The 17,572-nt window shown below is 40.2% G+C and overlaps 1 protein-coding gene across 3 annotated transcripts in view; it reads left to right on the top strand.

Annotated features, from left to right (window-relative positions):
* slc8a2b (solute carrier family 8 member 2b) overlaps positions 1-17,572 on the top strand; it is a 212,269-nt gene that overhangs the window by 179,931 nt on the left and 14,766 nt on the right. For 2 of the 3 annotated variants that reach the window (XM_086262439.1, XM_086262441.1), the window contains 4 exons: positions 4,196-4,569; positions 9,742-9,845; positions 11,807-11,824; positions 13,723-13,803. In XM_086262439.1, the coding sequence (XP_086118565.1) occupies positions 4,196-4,569; positions 9,742-9,845; positions 11,807-11,824; positions 13,723-13,803 (577 nt within the window). The remainder of the gene's footprint in view (positions 1-4,195; positions 4,570-9,741; positions 9,846-11,806; positions 11,825-13,722; positions 13,804-17,572) is intronic. The other variant, XM_086262442.1, reaches the window with a different exon arrangement.

Below are 17,572 nucleotides of genomic sequence, written 5' to 3'. Positions count from 1 at the left end.
AAGAATTCAGAAGGATCACCACTGTTAACCTGGAGACAACATTCATGGCAAAGCTGGACCAGTACTCTCAGAAAATAATGTCCTTGCTTTCCTCAAGAGGAGGGGCTGCAAAAATGCGCATTCGGCGCATCCAGAACATGCTGCTAGAGGTATGAATGAATGAAATGTAGTTTATTTCAAATAGGATAATCCACTTTTTTTTCCAATAGGTGATATTGAGTCTTAAAAGGTAGCTGTTTACAACTCAACTATGTCAAATTATTGTTTAGAGCTTGAGGCACAAATATCAATTAAAACTATAAATACTTAATAATAAAACAAATTATAGGTGATGTGGATCATGATTGGCAGAGTAATTTGCAAGATTTTGCAGTTTTTCTATTTGTTACCTGGATTTTTCAAGTTCATGAATTGATCATTTCAGAGAAATGGCTCTTTGAAATGATCAATTCATTATTTTGATTATCACTGGAAATCTATAATTGGTACAGTTCAGGCCATATAAAGTCAATCTTTTTTTTTTTTTTTTTGGATGTAATTATCAAAAACCCATCCTCCTCGAAGAGCAGTTCGACATTCTTTTTCTTATTCACAGGACGATTCTGTGGAGAGAAGGCGAGAGGTCGCTATCCGTGGCTTAGTGGTGTATCTCAGGGAAAAGGAGGAGGATCTCTTCAAAGAGCAGGTAAATCAGACATGACTATACTTTGTATTAGAGGTACGATCTAATCTATTATTAATTGATTTCTAAATTAATCGGCAACTATTTTGATAATTGATTGATCGGTTTAAGTAATTATTTTAGAAAAAGAAGTCCAAATTCTCTGGTTTCAGCTTCATAAATGTGAATCGTTTCTGGTTTCTTTACTCCTCTATGACAGCAAACTGAATATGTTTGACATTTGAGGTCATCATATTGGGCTCTGAGAAACATTGACATTTTTCACCATTTTCTGACATTTTCTGGACCAAACAACTAATCAGATAATCGTCAAAGGAGCTTGCAAAGAGAACCTTCACAGACATAATCAGATAATCGAGAAAATTGTTAGTTGCAGCCCTATTTTGTGTTACTCTCATGTATAAGTATGATTACTTAAAACATTTATATTGATTCTGATCTACCAGGATGGTGGCGGGGATATTACCAATGAAGTGATGAAGATTGTAACCAGAGGTGCCACAACGTCTGATCCAGCCAGCGCAAGGATCATACTTGAAGGAACAGAAGTCCTAGCAGACCTGGATGTACCCAGAGCCTGTGCCTTGCTAATGGGGCTGATATATGCACTCAACCTCAGCTACCCAAAAGAACTGAAAAACACTTTTGAAGTGTTTCAAAAGATATTCCTCGAGCTGGATGATCTGAAAGCCAGTCCTAAGGTAATGTCACTAAAAAGTAAACTGTTGTACTAAAAAATGTGAAGAGTGAGGCTATCCTCAAATTAAACGGGAAATGTTCCACTGTTGTTTGCAATGTGTTGTGTTACATACTTTACAGTAGGCAGTAGGTGTAAAGTTGAGCGTTGAGCATTAAGTACACCTAGTTAAAAATAATGCACTTTAAAAGGATAGCTCGGGTCTTTTGAAGTGAGGCTGTATATGAGGTACATATGTATTGTGAGTGTATTACACACAGTAGATGGCAGTCAGTAAGCTCCACCTACGGAGAAGCAGACGGGGCCACCGGCACGCAAGATGAGCCTCCATCCTAATAAAACTGATGTCAGTTTAAATGTACATTATATCAAGAATATGTTTACTGCTTTATTTTGCTATCAGACAGCCTTTTCTGTGAGGAAAGAGAAGTTCTACTGCTTGTTGTTTCAATCGCTCTGGCCCACCAGCGTCCATGGACAAAAACAGCAATTTTACCTGACAGCACACAGGAGTTGCTGGTCTCCTGCTGCCTTGATCAGTAAGTGTAATTGTGTTATTTGGTGACTTTGGTGTTAGTTCGGGTTAGTTCAGATTTACCAAAGTCACACAAACAAACTGAGCCTATCGTGCGTGTTGGTGGCAGGAATGTGCTGACTGCTGTCTACTGTGTGTAATACACTCACAATGTACTTCATACTTAAAAAAACCTAAACTATCACTTTAACACAAACAAACTTGAATCAGAGCATGACTGTCAAAATGTTCAGTCTTTTTGAGACAGATTTACAGGGGTGTTTTATGTCATTTATTTTATGGAGGCAACAATTTTGTCTGCTATTGAAATGTCAATGAGTCTGGAATGGTGGACTGGTGTTCTAATAAACAGTTTGATCATAAAACTGGAATTTCAATGTGTAATTTATTGTATAATTGTAAGTTATAAGTTATTGTAAGTTACTAGTACTCAAAAAAATTAAGGTAACAATTTGCATGGATATTTCTGAGTAGAATAAAAGTAAAAAAATAAGTTTTAATAACTAAATGGAGTAATTTTTTAAACAATTAAAATTAAGTTGGTTCAACTTAATTAAGCTTGTAGAGGACAAAGCAAATCATGTTGTTTGTACGTAAGGAATAGAGTTTGCCTAACTAGAGAACTCTTGTGGCATTTACGCTATAGTGGCTAAGCTGAAGTAACTTAAAAAGATCCATGCAAATTGTTACCTTAATTTTTTTACGTTAAGCCAGCAGATCTTTTTTTAGAGTGCAGGAAGAAATGCATAATTTGAAAAGTACTGGGCTTTGTTGGAGCTTGTTGAAGTAACTCTTTCTTCAGGCACTAAATTGTCATCAGACGTGACTCTCTCTCTCTCTCCCTTGTCTCCTTATTGTGTGCACTATGGGATGTAAAAACAACAAATCATGAGTGATGCCGTATGACAGAGTGCAATAAAAGATAAGATAACTCTTTATTGTCATTGCACAGTCATACATAGTACAGTAGTACAATGAAATTGGAAAACTGTCCTACGTCGGCACTACATATAACACAACACGACACGATACGACACATCGCAACGCAACACAAACAACACAACACAGTATAATAACTTAGTAATAAAAAAGAAGAACAAGTGTATTTGTATTGCACACTGTTATTATTGCACATTAATTATTGTTGCACCTTGTTATAAATATAAATATTATTATTAGTACTGTTTTTACCATTGTTAACCCCCCCAAAAAAAGTCCAGGGAGGTAGTCAGTCAGGTCAGCTATTTGCATTGATCAGGGCTATTGCCCTGTTGTAAAACTGTCCTTGAGTCTGTTTGAGTCTGTTTGACGTTGGCGTCGTGGGGCTGCACGACGCCAACGCGTTAGTGCGGTTAGCTCGTTAACACGTTAGCGTCGTACAGCACCACGCACAGGGGCGATCTGCGTTAACTCACCAACGGAGATTTGCCGCGTTAATGTGGTCATGGCGTTAACGTGATTTTAGCGAAATTAACGCTGACAGCACTAGTTTTTTGTATTTTGTCTAAACAGTGGCATGAATCAAATTTAATAGGGATTTTTTTTATCTACATTTTTGCAAAAGCAGTGCTGACAGAGAGGGGATATAATAATATAAACAGAACTCTTTATGGGTTATAGTGAAGCTCCACGTCTCCCGGATATTTCGTATTTTTTAAGTGTTTATTTCTCTTGCAAGAAAAAGTCACATTTATACACTTCCATCTGTGGCAGGCTTGGCTGGACACGCAGACCTGATCTGATTTGGGAATCCCCACCTGCCACCTGCTAATGTGCAGTGACATGATTGGATAGAGTTGACTACAGAACCAGCAACTGAGGGAAAAGACTGGCTCTTGATATTCACCTCAGCCATCCAGATACAACAACACTGCGCTTAAGCATCCTGAGCAGGGTTCAGTTTAAATTCAGCGCATGTAGCATGACTGCATTCCACATAATACTGGGATTGTTGTTGAAGTGGCCTTCTAGGATAGAGACATTTTCACTCTTTGACCATATAATTCCACCTCAGAGCTCTCCGAAGCTTCTTATTATTCACTAATAGGATTCTGCTCAGGAATCACATGTTATGTCCAAATTTGAATAATTAATAATTACACATGAAGGACACTGAACAGAGACGTTTCTTTTATTCTGTCTTCTGGTCTCACTGAGCTTTGCTCTAAAATCCAAAACACAAAAACTGACCAGGAATTATTAATCACTACAGGAATCTCACTCACACTCACCTGTTTGGAGCTAAAGTTTCACGCTGTTCTCTGGTATCTTCTGTTTCTAGATTGGCATAATCGATGATGACATATTTGAAGAGGACGAGCACTTCTTTGTCCGCCTGTTGAATTTGCGTGTTGGTGATGCAGAGGGGATGTTTGAAAGCGACGAAGTGGGTGCCGCACCCAAAGCTCGCTTAGTTGAGCCCCTGGTGGCCACGGTGACTATCCTGGATGACGACCATGCTGGCATCTTCACGTTTAGCGAACGAATGGTACGGGTGAGTGAGAGTGTGGGCACAATGGAGTTGACGGTGGTGCGCAACTCAGGCGCCCGTGGCACAGTCATCCTGCCGTACCACACCGAGTCAGGCACCGCCAAGGCTGGAGAAGACTTCGAGGAAGCCCGAGGAGAGCTGGAGTTCACCAACGACCAGACCAGGTGAGTCAGGATGACATCATGCTGCTCTTCTTCTGGTTCTTGACATGTAAGTAATAGGGAGGAGAAAGCTTTTCACAATTTGTATAGGAACATTTGAGTGGACACATCTAACACGACCAATGAAACTCTTATGCTTTTATTTTGAAAATCAACCATCTTGTGACCAAGACTCTGACCAGGACACTGTTGTGCTGATCTTCAGTATCGCTCAGCAGCTTTCGACCATCATCTTTTAGACTCTAATGTCATCATCTTGGACTCCAGCTGGTAATGATAGTCCTTGTCCTGCTGCTGGGCAGCTCTGACCACACAAGAAGCAGGTGAGGAACCGCTTCATGTGGCGCTACGCAGAGCAGAACAAGGACTACCAGCTCCAGAAGTTCATCCAGGCTACAAGAAACATACTAAACCAGCAGCTGATTAGGCTGCTGTCATTAACTTTCCACAACCTCCTCGTCAATGAAGATGCAGATGAAAATCTTAAACGCTGTATTGTTCATTGTTTGTCCCTTTATCCATGTGACTGCATGCACTCATCCATCCCCAGTACCACTAACATCCCAATCAGAATTAGAATATGTGGGGGAAACTAAGTTTCTATAGAACATGACACAGAATATTGTGTTACCTCTGTCCTGGTTCATTTACATTTTATTTCACTAGCTGGGCCCACGTCCCCATTTTAGGTTTGACAGCATTTGTTAGGCGATAAAGGCGAATGGCTTAATCAAGAATTGAGCTGTGGTTTGGGAAGGCCTCGATGGGGACTGGTGGTGGCAGATGGTCCTACTCCTGAAAGTCAGATAATTCATCTCCAAACTAAAGGGCTGAGTAAACCTCAGCTAATGTTTTAAAATGGAATTTGCTGAAGATGAAACATATTTTTTTAAAACTACAATGATTTAGTGTCAGGGTAGGTTTCTTCAGTTAGAGACCCACAAAAACAAAGGAAATTGATTTCAGAACAAACAGGAAGACACACCAAGTAGCGCTCACTGATGACGGTATTGATGCTGTTAATGATTAGCAATATTTCAGAGCAGTGACTGATGAGTACCTGTGAAACTGGGTACTCAAAGACCAGTGTCATTAACAAGAAAGCATTACAACAATTACACTTCATGCCAAATCTGTGACAGTTGATGTGGATAGATGCACATCGCTTCTTTCTAGTTCTTTCTGTTTTTTGCTTCTTTTTCTTCCTCCTGTAGTTAATAAGAACAGAAACATCTGTAAACAAAGTTGTAAGTATGTCCAGTAGGATTGCATGTCAACAAGAACACAGACCTGTATGAAACTGTGCTAACATACCAACAATAACAAGATCGTATCTGGGCTGATAAAATGTGCTACTGCAGATTTTATCAAATAAATCTGCTCATTCTGGGACCTGAAGCTTTTGTTCCAATCGAAGATCTTTTTTGCGTTAATGTCAGCAAGCAAAGAAAGAAAGAAGATTTAAAATCTGACCAATTACATTAATTTAGGATGGTATTGGGTCGGGTGATGTATGTCCTGTTCATTTGAAATGCTGAGTATTTCAGAGCCCTCTGGCCTCCTGCTGCAGTTAATTAGTGAAAATGCATTAAAACAAATAATCTTTCACTTTCAGACTTTGCTGCTCTGCGTGTTTATGCCCACAAAAGAGGATAAGGATCTTTGAATGGTGAATAATTCAGGGGATGGAGTAAAGAGAGTGTATGATTTTCAAAATAAGTTGTTATTGATTAGAAATTTATGCTTTCACCTCTTCACTCCAGCTAAATGTATATTTTATTGAACTTTTCTATAACAGTAAGAGGAATGGGCAGAGGGAGGTTTCAGCTGCTGCGTGCTTCGTGGTGATGTTTGCTCGTCTCCATCCTCTGCTTGTTTCACTTCCTCCTCTTTCCTCTTGTTTATTCGCATGTCTTCTCTTACCATTATTCTCTCTTCACCTCTTTCAGCGCTCCCCACACTGTCTTTGGTTCACCTTTGTGCCTGCCAGACGACAGTCCTATCCATTATTCATCACAGCTGACCTGACGGCAGGCTCAGCATGCTCATGCTGGATCTTTTCTGAGTTTGTGTCACATTATACTGCACGGTAGTGTTGGAGTGAATCGACCAGAACCTAACGAGTAACGTCAGGTCATATTTGGTTGTATTTATAAGTGTAGCAGCTCTTTTTTGTGTAGCCGGGTCGCACCACCAGATGGCACTGTGCAGCGTGTCGGGGTCTCCTTAGAGCCGGCGGGGGTGCTTTGAGCTTCCGATAGGATGCGTCTTCACATCCAGCTCTAACTGTCTACAGTAACAAACCTCACAGGCAACGTTTTTGACACCGGAGCCTTTCTCCTTTTCAGAACTGTGTAGCACTTATGACAAGTTTGAACGACTCGTGCTTGTGTGATATTGATTCCAGGAGCTCCACATTGATGTAAACAGGTTCACTGACTGGCAGGACAGTGAATTTAGTGAGACAGGTCTGGTGAAGCAGCACTTTGGCTCTGCTCCTGAGGAGGGATTTATTCCTGTTTGCTGTTCCACTGGTTAATCATGGCCCAGTCAGCGTGTCTGAACACGTCAGCTTTCACTCAAAGCTCCCACCTTGTGCCTTTTGTGCCCCTTGTGACCTTATTAAGTTTCTGTGTGGCTACATTTAGTTGCATGATGACCGACGATGCAGTTCCTAGAGATAGAGTTCCTAGAGTGGGCAACAATTCTCTGAGTGCAGCTCCAGAGTTATTCATGCCTCTGCAGTCGTTTCATTTCTGTGAGAGGACTCCAGCTCTCAAGGGTGTAGTTTTGTTCTTGGACATAACATGTCACCAGCTTTCTGCTAAAATCAGGACTTGGTGTTTCACATCTTTTTAGGCTTTTTTGCAGCTCCACACTGCTCTGGCTCTAGCGTGTGCTGACCGCTACTGCTTGACCACAGCTGGCACTGTTTGCACATCTGAAAACAGAATTTGAACAAATCCTTGCATGCTTAAAATTACTGAAAAGGAACCTTTAGTGGGTCTGTTTAATTAATAAAGAAATGTCTGAACATTGTTTGACTTGCGTGCAAATTAGAGTGGCCATACCTATTTTGTTGTTTACAGAAATTTGCTCATTATGAGTGTGAAATCCAAAATAAATAAAATAAATAGCAAAGATGACAAAGTTGTCAAGAGGAGGGGTTGAGTGAATAGGTATACTTCAATATTTAAAGGTTTTACTGGGTAGTAAAATACTTCTTAAAGGTATTTACTATTTGAATTTCACATCATATAAATGGTGGCAGAGAATGATAACAGCATCACATTCAACAATCAGCTGCTTGACATTTTGAATGGAAGCAGATTAAAGTAATTATTTTAGCTTTTGTTTTGTTTTTTGTGCCCTCTATTTTTTTATGTAAAATGATTTTTAGGAAGTGAGAAGACTTTCTGCAGACTCGCAGCTATCAGGTTAAAATGCCAAAGTTGACAATCTGCAGTAAAATAAAGTAACAGCAACATCGGGGTGAAGACACGTCAGTGTCGCCCCCTACAGGTGAAGTAGCTGGTCTGGTTTTATTAGTTATTCTTGGAGGGAATGAGTGTCAAAGCTGCATTTTGCTAGTAAATCTACATTTGTTAACCTGTAATTATTATATGACTATTTAATGACTACTAAATCAAAACTAAGAGTAAATAACTACTAACAACTGTTAGCAGTTGGATATTTAGAAGAAGTTAATAAGTCACGTTGATTTATGAGTGAGATAGGAAGGAAGTTTCGAGCTGTCGGCGGCATCAGCGGCGCCGTAGCTCTCCTGCTGGACTGTTTTATGATCGTTCTTTCTGCTCATCATCACCTCATCTAATCGCCTCGCTCCTTCATTCTGTCATTTTCACGCCACATTGCTTACCTGTCAGGATGACTTGACTATTGATTGCATCGGCCCAGTTCCTTTCCTTTTTTTCTCCCTCGTTGACTCTCACAAAGCCCTTTGGGGTTTTTGAAGCCGGTGTAAAAAGCTGCAAAATCAAACATGTGGCGCTACACGTGGCGGTGACCCCTTGTGAATGAGGGAGTGCTTTGTTGTCTTTTCATGGCTCCTTCTTTAATGAATACATACTTTTGTATTCCATCCATTCGTGCTCATATCTCGATCTCCTTACACTAAACACTTTTATTGTTCATCTTTCTTCCCTCTCCTTTTCGCTCTTTTTTCCACACCTGTCCTGTCTTCCTTCAGTTTCATTCTCTCCTCCATCTCTTCCTCTGTGTTGTCACAGTAGATTTTCTTCTACCTTCAGTAGGTCGCTCTCTGTGGTGACATTTCAGTCCGGCAGTCCTCAGAGACCTTAACGGGGCTTGTCATCATCACTTCACCTTCACTTCTTCTCTTCTAAAATAAACCCATCATTTCTAATACCGCTCAAATGCTCATTGTCATTATGGTGTTAAAGCTGCTCTGCCTCACTATTGCTTGATTCTTTCCTATTCTTAGTGTCTGGCTTCTTTTCTCCTCAGTGCAAAGTTAATTTCTCTTGGTATGGATTCTGAAAACCAGTCAGCCATGTTGGAGAAGTCATAAATATTCAGCTGAAATCTCCATATGCTATGTGAGCAGATACACTCCAAGTGAGAGTCCCATTATTTAACATTAATGCAGTCTTTGATATTTAAAATGTGGTATTTTAGAAATAGATAATTGCATAATCATCCATGACATCAATCCTTATTCATTATATTTCTCTGACTACTAATAGTTTCCCTCTGTGAGTCTTTTTAATCTGTCTTGCAGTTTTCTCCCCTAGCTCCCACCTTTAACTCACTTATTGAACTTGTGTCCTTTCTATGCATTTGGTTTCCTCCTGCTCTGATTTACACAGCAGCAGGTCCTGAACAGACACAGCAGGGCAGACCTCTGCAGTGTGTGTGTGTGTGTGTGTGTGTGTGTGTGTGTGTGTGTGTGTGTGTGTGTGTGTGTGTTAGTTCACAGGCCTTGAGATTTGCAATGGCAACACGTCGTTAACAAGGACGACCTGTGGTGAAGGCGCCCCGAGTGCTAAAATCACCTATTGATGAAGTGCTTAACTTCATTATGTGTTTGCAACTGACAGTTTTCTGTGTGTGTGTGTGTGTGTGTGTGTGTGTGTGTGTGTGTGTGTGTGTGTGTGTGTGTGTGTGTGCGTGTGTGTGTGTGCGTGTGTGCAGTCAGACTCTCCAGGTGAGGATAATTGATGATGAAGAATATGAAAAACATGAAAACTTCTTCATCGTGCTGGAGGAGCCGCGCTGGCTGAAGAGAGGAATCTCAGGTACGTGACTGTAACATGTTTCCCTTTGTTTGATGGATTTACTTTAACCTTTTGATCGACCGTCACCAGCAAACATGCATCAAACCCTGACGTCATCTCCCTGCTCGACTGTCGGTTACAAAGTGAGAAGTATAAATGAAATTCAAAGAGAATATGCTCCACATACACAGACTCGTATTATCAGAGGGTCTTTTTATATGCAAATAATATTTACGTCTAAATTTTGTCTCATTAGTTGCTCCGTGATGCACAAGTTTGAGAGTGAGTCATGTGTTTTGAGACTCAACTTTCTTTCTAGAATTGTTTTTTTAACCGTGACATTTGAAAGAAGCGCTAGTTGACGGTTATTCAGTGTAGAAATGTTTGCTTTGTATTTACAAGACATCATAGACGGGGCTGAGTACTGAACCTTGGCGTGTTTGATACTCGTTAAAACGCAGCTGCAGAGGTATCAAAGTACTGCAAATGTTTGCTTTCACAAAGCTGGCGCTGAATTTCTCTTCTGACTTTAAACATTTAAAGCAGTTTCACAGCTTTGCATTCATGAAGCTTGTTTAAGAGTTTGCCTTAAACAAGCTTGTATAAAAATGAAATGTATACATTTTTACATTCAGATTTTAAAAAAAATATGCAGCACCCTGAAACAGAGGATTGTATTGTTGGGTCTGTTCCGCAGCGATGAGTCTTCATACTCCTATCCATACCTTCTTACAGTTTTCAGCATAGCTGCTATTTTTAGATCTCTCCTTAGAAGTCTCACCAGGTCCACTTGTACATATTCTTTTAGGCAGAGTCTTCTATGAGTGTCAAAGAGATCATCCATCAACCTTTTCTATTTTGTTCCATTTTTGGGAGGTGTTGCATGTTGGTATTGCAAAATGTGTATATATATATTATTTATTTATTTATTTATTTTAGCGCGCTCTGAGCCACTCAGGTGTTCTGCTGAACGCTGTCACACAAATGCCACAGGATGTTCATGTTGACAGTCTCACCCTGGGGGATGAATTCATGGTTCACAACGCTCTGATTGTCAAAAATGACGAGCAGGCTCCTGGTCTTCCTGTCACCAGGATCACAAACTGGACTCTTCTTGTGAAATCTGCAGAAAAGTGCTCTAATGCGGAGGCACAAAAACAGAATTGAATGTTTGCTTTCTGTCTAAGGTTGAGGTGTGTGATGAAATGACAGAGCGCACAGTGTGCATGGTCTGAAGGGAGCGTGGTAAATAGCAGCTACTGAGCTGAATGAATGAAGGAGTCTGAATACAATCTCAAAGATGACCATGACTTTAAAACAGCTGTTATGTTTCTTGCATTTCAAAGCTTTCAGCCTTTCAGTCACAAAACTAAGTTACACCTCTTCAGTAAATTCACAGAAGAGGCTTTACAGCAGCTCAGACTGCAGCTGGGCTTTATTTGTCCCAGATGAACAGGTGGACAGCGGCACATTATTTGTGTATATTTTGTTGCCTTTTCTTTTCCTTTTTTTCTTGTCTTTTACTTGTTTGTTTGTTTTGTTTGACCCACTCTCCTCACAAGGATCGATAAAATTTCATCTTATCTTAGGAACACAGAGACACACGTCTTCAGGGAGACAGCCATTCATCTTTCATCCATCGACACACAAACCCTGCTTTTCTCTGTGTAACGTGGAGACGGGACATTTCCTTTAAACTTCAGATGATTTTTTAGACTGTCCTTTGTGTTATTAACTTGGACAAAACACTAACAGCTGAAAGACAGACGAGTAAGAAAAGAGATCGTTGCTGAAGGCACTCGAGTTTTATTGTAAAGACAAAAAGGTTTTACTGAACTGTTAATATTGACTCACTTGTGAGATCAGGTTTGCGCTTTCATTGTGGAGTTTTGTTTTGATTGTGCTTTCCCTCCTGAATGTTCGCTGGTACTTACTGCTCTTCTTTTCTTGTCCACATGCCCTCCTCTCTGTTTTCTTCACAGCTCTGCTGCTCAACCAAGGTAAGACCATCTGATTAGTTCCTCTGCTTCAAACTGTCAGGACGTCTGAGTCGAGCCACAGTTTTTCAGTCAATATGTTGATTATTTTGTGGAATAATGAATGAAATGAAGTGAAGCAATTATAGATATATATAATTTTTCTAAAGCCTTTTAAAGGTTTTTTAATGGGGAAAAAGAGAAAGAACATTGATCTTTTAATAACAACTGGTAAAGGTATTCAATTATCAGAGTCACTGATGATTCACTTTTACGTCAGCTCTCCAGCAAAGGTTGACATTTAAAAATGGTATTTTAACCCACACTGAGGCATGAACATATTTGGAGCGAGATGATAATAAATTCGGTCTGATTCAGCGCTCCATCATTCTGTTTGCTCTTCTGGCTTCCTGCTGATTCTGCCTCAAGGAGGAAGGAGAAAAATAACCTAATATCAAATGCCTCACTTCTGCACTGCTGTCAGCAGCTTAACATGCACATATAAAACTCATCCATGTTGACACATAGACTGTTTGTGACACTGTTTCTGAAGTTTTTAATCAGTAAAGTTTGAAAACATCACTGAATTTCTATATATCCACAGAGCAGAGCCAGAGGATTTGTAGAGTAGTCTGGACACTGGAGTTATGGGGCTGGCCACCCTGACAAGCATCACTTTGCTGTCTGCTAAGTCTCACTTCTGCTAACTGAAATCACTAACATGGATTTTTGACTTCTACCTTGGAGGAAACACAACTTAACTGATGATTGTAGACATGTCCTCGAAACCAACAGAGGAAGGTTAAGCAGCACTCAAGCAGGAGATAAAGGGATAAAGGCTGCATTTGCTGTCTTCTTCTTTCAGTTACCCCCTTTTAGGGTCGCCACGAGGATCATCTCACTCTATCCCTAGCATGCTCCTCTGTCACACCAAGCCTCTGCATGAATCTTCTTTGTCGTCTTCTTCTTTTCCTCCTGCTCGGCAGCTCCATCTTTAAAATCCTTTGCCCAATATATCCACTGTCCCCAAAAGTTGATTCTGTTCATCTGGTCGTAGCGTTTTCAGTGGGAGAAATGTTTCGTTACTCCTCTGCACATGTCCAAATCATCTCAGCCCTTCCTCTCCAACTTTGCTAACTTTTCTGATCTTGTCCATTCTGCTCACTGCCAATCAAAACCTTATGGTCTTCGTCTGTGCCACCTCCACCTCCACCTCCTGTCTTTTTGTTACCGCCACCATCTCCAAACCATCATTTCCTTACACACTTACTACTATCCTTGCCCCCTGGACACTCGTCTCCACACTCTTCATCCTGTCTCCATTCTCTTCTTCACATCTCTTGCTTTGTATGGTTGACTCCAGGTATTTAAGCCCATCTCCCTTCACTGGCACTGCTCCTTGCATGTTTAATTTTCCATCTGCCTCCCTCTTATTCGAACACATATATCTTGTTTTGCTTCTGCTGATTTTTATTCCCCTTCTCTCCAGAGCATACCTCCACATCTCCAGGCTCGCTTCCACATGCTTCTTGCTCTCCCTACAGATCACAATGTCGTTTCCAACCATCATAATCCACAGAGACTCTCGTCAGTATACCATGTTCTTTAACACTGCAGACAAGAAGGAGCTCGGAGCCATAGTACCACAGTTTCTCTCTCAGCACCCTATCATAGGCATTCTGTAGATCCACAAAGACACAGTGAAGCTCCTTCTGACCTTCTCTATACTTCTCCATCCGCTCTCTCCAACCAAATATTGCCTCTGTAGATCTCTTTCTCAGTATCAAGCCATTCTGCTCACTGATCTCCACCTTTCTTCTTAACCTAGCTTCAACGGCTCTTTGCCATAGCTTCATGCTTATCACCATTATCCCTCTGTAGTTACTCCACCTCTTCTCCAACACTTGTTCTCCATTCTGCAGGCATGTCACTCTCCAAGATTGTGTTAAACAATCTGGTTAAGTCCACTGCTCTCTCACCTAGACATCTCCATACCTCTAAAGGTATGTCACCTTAACCAGTGCTCATTGCACACTTCCACATCCTCTCCATAGCTGCTCTCACTTCCTGCGTGCTAATCCTCTACACTTCCTGATCCACTAACTGTCCTTCATCCGTCCTTCTCTCTCTCATTTTCTTTACTTATCAGCTACTCAGAGTACTCCTTCCACACTCGTCACTCATTACTACATTTCCATCTCTTTCCTTAATCTCCCCAACCAGCTGCACATCCTTTCCAGCTTAATCTCTCTGCCTGGCTAATCAATACAAGTCCCTTTCTCCTTCCTTAGCCTTACATATAACTCACTGTAAGTCTTTTTCTTTGCCAGCTAGGCCCTCGGTACTCCTGTCTATTTTCTCCATCCTGACTATCCAACTTCTTCCTTTGAATGTTGTCCTATACTTCCTTGTTTCGCCACCAAGTCTTCCTACCCTCTTTCCTTTATCCAAAGGATAAACCAAATACCAAATCTTGGGACTTTTCCTACAGCTGTGCTTTCTCAGTTATCTACTGACTCTTCCTACCACTCAGTCTGCCTCAACTCTCCCTGAACTCTGTGCAACATTCTTCCTTCTTCAGCTTCCACCATTCATCATCTCCTTAATTTCCAAAGTCATCCTACAGACTGCCAAGCTGCATTCTCCTCTGACACCAGCTTGCATTCACCTATGTGCACCTTCTCCGCCATTATGCCACCCTGCGCTCCTGCCTCTTCTTGAAGTCGGTGTTCACCACAGTCCTTTCGTCCTGGTAGCAACCATATATCTGTTCTTCCACATTTCTCCTTACAACAAATCTACCCAACACCTCTTCATCACTTCAGTTCAATTCACCTACATGTCCATTCTGCTCCTCGCCCTGAGGACACTCACTTCCACTCCACAGTTTAGCATATCCACCCAACATCACCCCTTTGATTTCCAGCTTCAAACCCATGATCCCATCTGAAATTTTAATTTAAAGAGTTTCCAATTTTTAATTTAACAATTTTAATCACTCATAGATGCAATAATTATTCCAGATGATTTTTATATTCTAGATACAGCAAAGTTGTTATAGCCACCTGTTTGCATCTGGACCACAGCAGAGCTGTGAGCAGCTTGTGAATAAAGACTCACAAAAAAATCAACACTTGGTGGTTTGTACAGATTTGTCAGAGTGTTTGTGGCCTTTCTAAGTCAAGAATATTATGAATATTAATACTATATTATATACACAGCTTATTGTTCTGGAGTTTCACGTGTGGAAAGCTTAAAAAAGCAAAACTGTTTATATTAAAATAAAATGCTGTCTTACATGATATCCATAATGCTAAAGGAAAGGAAAGAAGATGAGGTGAGATATACTTTTGTTAAATCCCATCTTGGGAAGTATAATAACATAGAACAGCTCAAAAAGCTCAATAACGTAAAAAGAAAACAGTCTAACAAGTACAAAAAAATAAAGCAACATAAAATCACGTAGCTCAGTAAGTAAAAATCTATATAAGCGTTTTATTAAAAGAAATAGCTCCACAAAAAGAGCTTACCCAGTTACCAATAAATGTCAGATCACATTTAATTAAATATATGTCAAATCAAAATCGCAGTCCTCCCACATTTTCATTTCAGGAGCTCTTTTAAGTTTATGATCAACACAGTTAAAAATCAAAAATCAATGCTCAGCTCTGCCAGCAGTAAACAAACAGGCAGCCATAACATTTTTCCATTAACTAAACCTTCCAGAGTTTAGAGTATACTTCCTGTCAAACTTGCTATCAAAGCAACTGAGCAGCTTTAACCTCAAATGACCGACCATTAGAGGCAGAAAAAGCATGAATGAGATGCTCATAGACTGAGGAAAAGTGCGCTGAGTGCAGGAAGCTCTCCAGTAGAAGTGGTTTACAATGACACTTGTTGACCTGAAGGTAATTTCTCATTCAACTCCATCGACTGTCACACTGGGGGAGGCAGAGCTCCTTCCCTGAGGTAAATATGTTTGTGCTCAGAGAAGTACCTTAAAGCTAAGAGAAGTCACACAAGCCGAGTGTGTGTGTGTGTGTGTGCGTCGGTGTTTATGACAGCTTGAAATAGTGCCAGTGAATACTGCCATATGCTGCTTTGCGCTCTCAGCCTTTTTGGAATTAGATGTATACACCATAAAGTGGAGAGGGGAGGTCTAATCCTCGTCTCTTTCCTTTCTTCTTTTCTCTGAGCAGAAAGGCCACGCGAGTAAATCCCGCTCGAAACACAATGAGCCTTAAACTCAAGCTCTCTGTGAACCCCCAGACAGCTACTACCTGTCTCTAGTGTAAGGAAAATATTGTTGGCTGTAATACAAACCCTGATTGGCTCTCGGTTATTTCTCCAAGATGAACTCTGGTTGGTGTAGCTGCCGTTGCCACTCTGTTGATCAGTAAACCAAACTGAGCCATATGTCAGCGTAAATGAACTCTTTCTGCAAGCTCTTTAGTGTTTTCTCTCTCAGACTGAAGCAGGTGTGTATATAAAGCACACGGTTTAGCTTATTAGCATTTTGCATTGTTTCAGCCAGCTGAATTTATGCCATAGAAAAATGTTAGAGTTGTTTTGGCTTAAAGTTGACCGTTTATGCTCATTTTCAGCTGCTTAGTTTTATTATCAGACTCCACTGGAGAAGCTTTTCATGAGTCAACATTCATGATGATCCTTAAACTGAAGGGCTATACTGCAGCCTCGGCTTATCCACAGTCTCAAACAAGCTGCTTTAGCTCCTCCCCTCATAAGTCATAAGCAACAATGTTGCTTGGTTAAGAGGAAGGCCTCACATAACTAATTTTCCATTTGTTAACACTGATTTATTTTTTTTAATAACAAAGGCACAGTGAGTCGATTTGTGCAGTTATAAATTTTATTTGTTATTTGTTTAAGTCATTTATTATGCAAAATTAATTTTTATTTTTTTTGCTCTGGGTCACAGGAAAATAAATCTTTGAGTCCAAAACTGTTGGTTTAAGTTTCAATATGTGGGTTTCATGGGTCAATTTTATTTTTTCAGAAATATAGTTTACATAAGCAACACTGTTTTCCACAAAGAGTGTCATTAACTTAAATTTCATAAGAAAAAATGTACAGTAAACTCCTCCAGGACGGAAATGGATTCACTAACAAATCAGTGATTTCAACACATTTCAGTGTGTTCCATTCTGTTTATTGCCTGCCACTTAAACCAAGTCAACCTGTTTGTGGTATCAACATTTTAAAACTGACTTGAATTACTGACTTTAAGCCGTACAAGCCCCACCCGAAACATACCCTAACCTGTTTGAAAAACATTTATGCCCCAGTTGGTCTGGTTTTAATGCTGGTAGAAAATTTGAGTTAACCAGGTTGTTTATTTATTGTAAGTAAAATTGGAAACACTGCAGCTTAAATCACCACATCTATGATGGTGAAGATGATCATTTTGATTATGATAATAATGAAACTAAAACTGACAAAAGTGAAATCTTTTGGGGTTTTCAGTTTTTAAAAAAATCCACTCTGATCAAATATGAATTGAATGACTCTTATGTAAATCCCTTAGACTGACTCACATAATGTGACATGCTTATGCCTTAAATTATTTTTTTATTTTAGTATTTCTCTGAACATATGGTACAAATATTCTGCCACCCACCCTTTGTCTCCATGGAGCGACACACACACACACACACACACACACACACACACACACACACACGCAGGTATCTGTCACGGACACATAAAAACTCGTATTTCAGGCTCATGGTGATGCGCACAAGTGCTCCTTAA

The sequence above is a fragment of the Aulonocara sp. 'chitande type north' Nkhata Bay genome, linkage group LG14, assembly GCF_057382095.1.
Source record: "Aulonocara sp. 'chitande type north' Nkhata Bay isolate Kocher_YH1m ecotype deep benthic linkage group LG14, A_spYH_male_GT1.1, whole genome shotgun sequence".
In the NCBI taxonomy this organism is placed as follows: Eukaryota; Metazoa; Chordata; class Actinopteri; order Cichliformes; family Cichlidae; genus Aulonocara; species Aulonocara sp. 'chitande type north' Nkhata Bay.
Note: the sequence above shows the minus strand (reverse complement) of the source record. Positions and strands in the feature narration are given on the sequence as shown.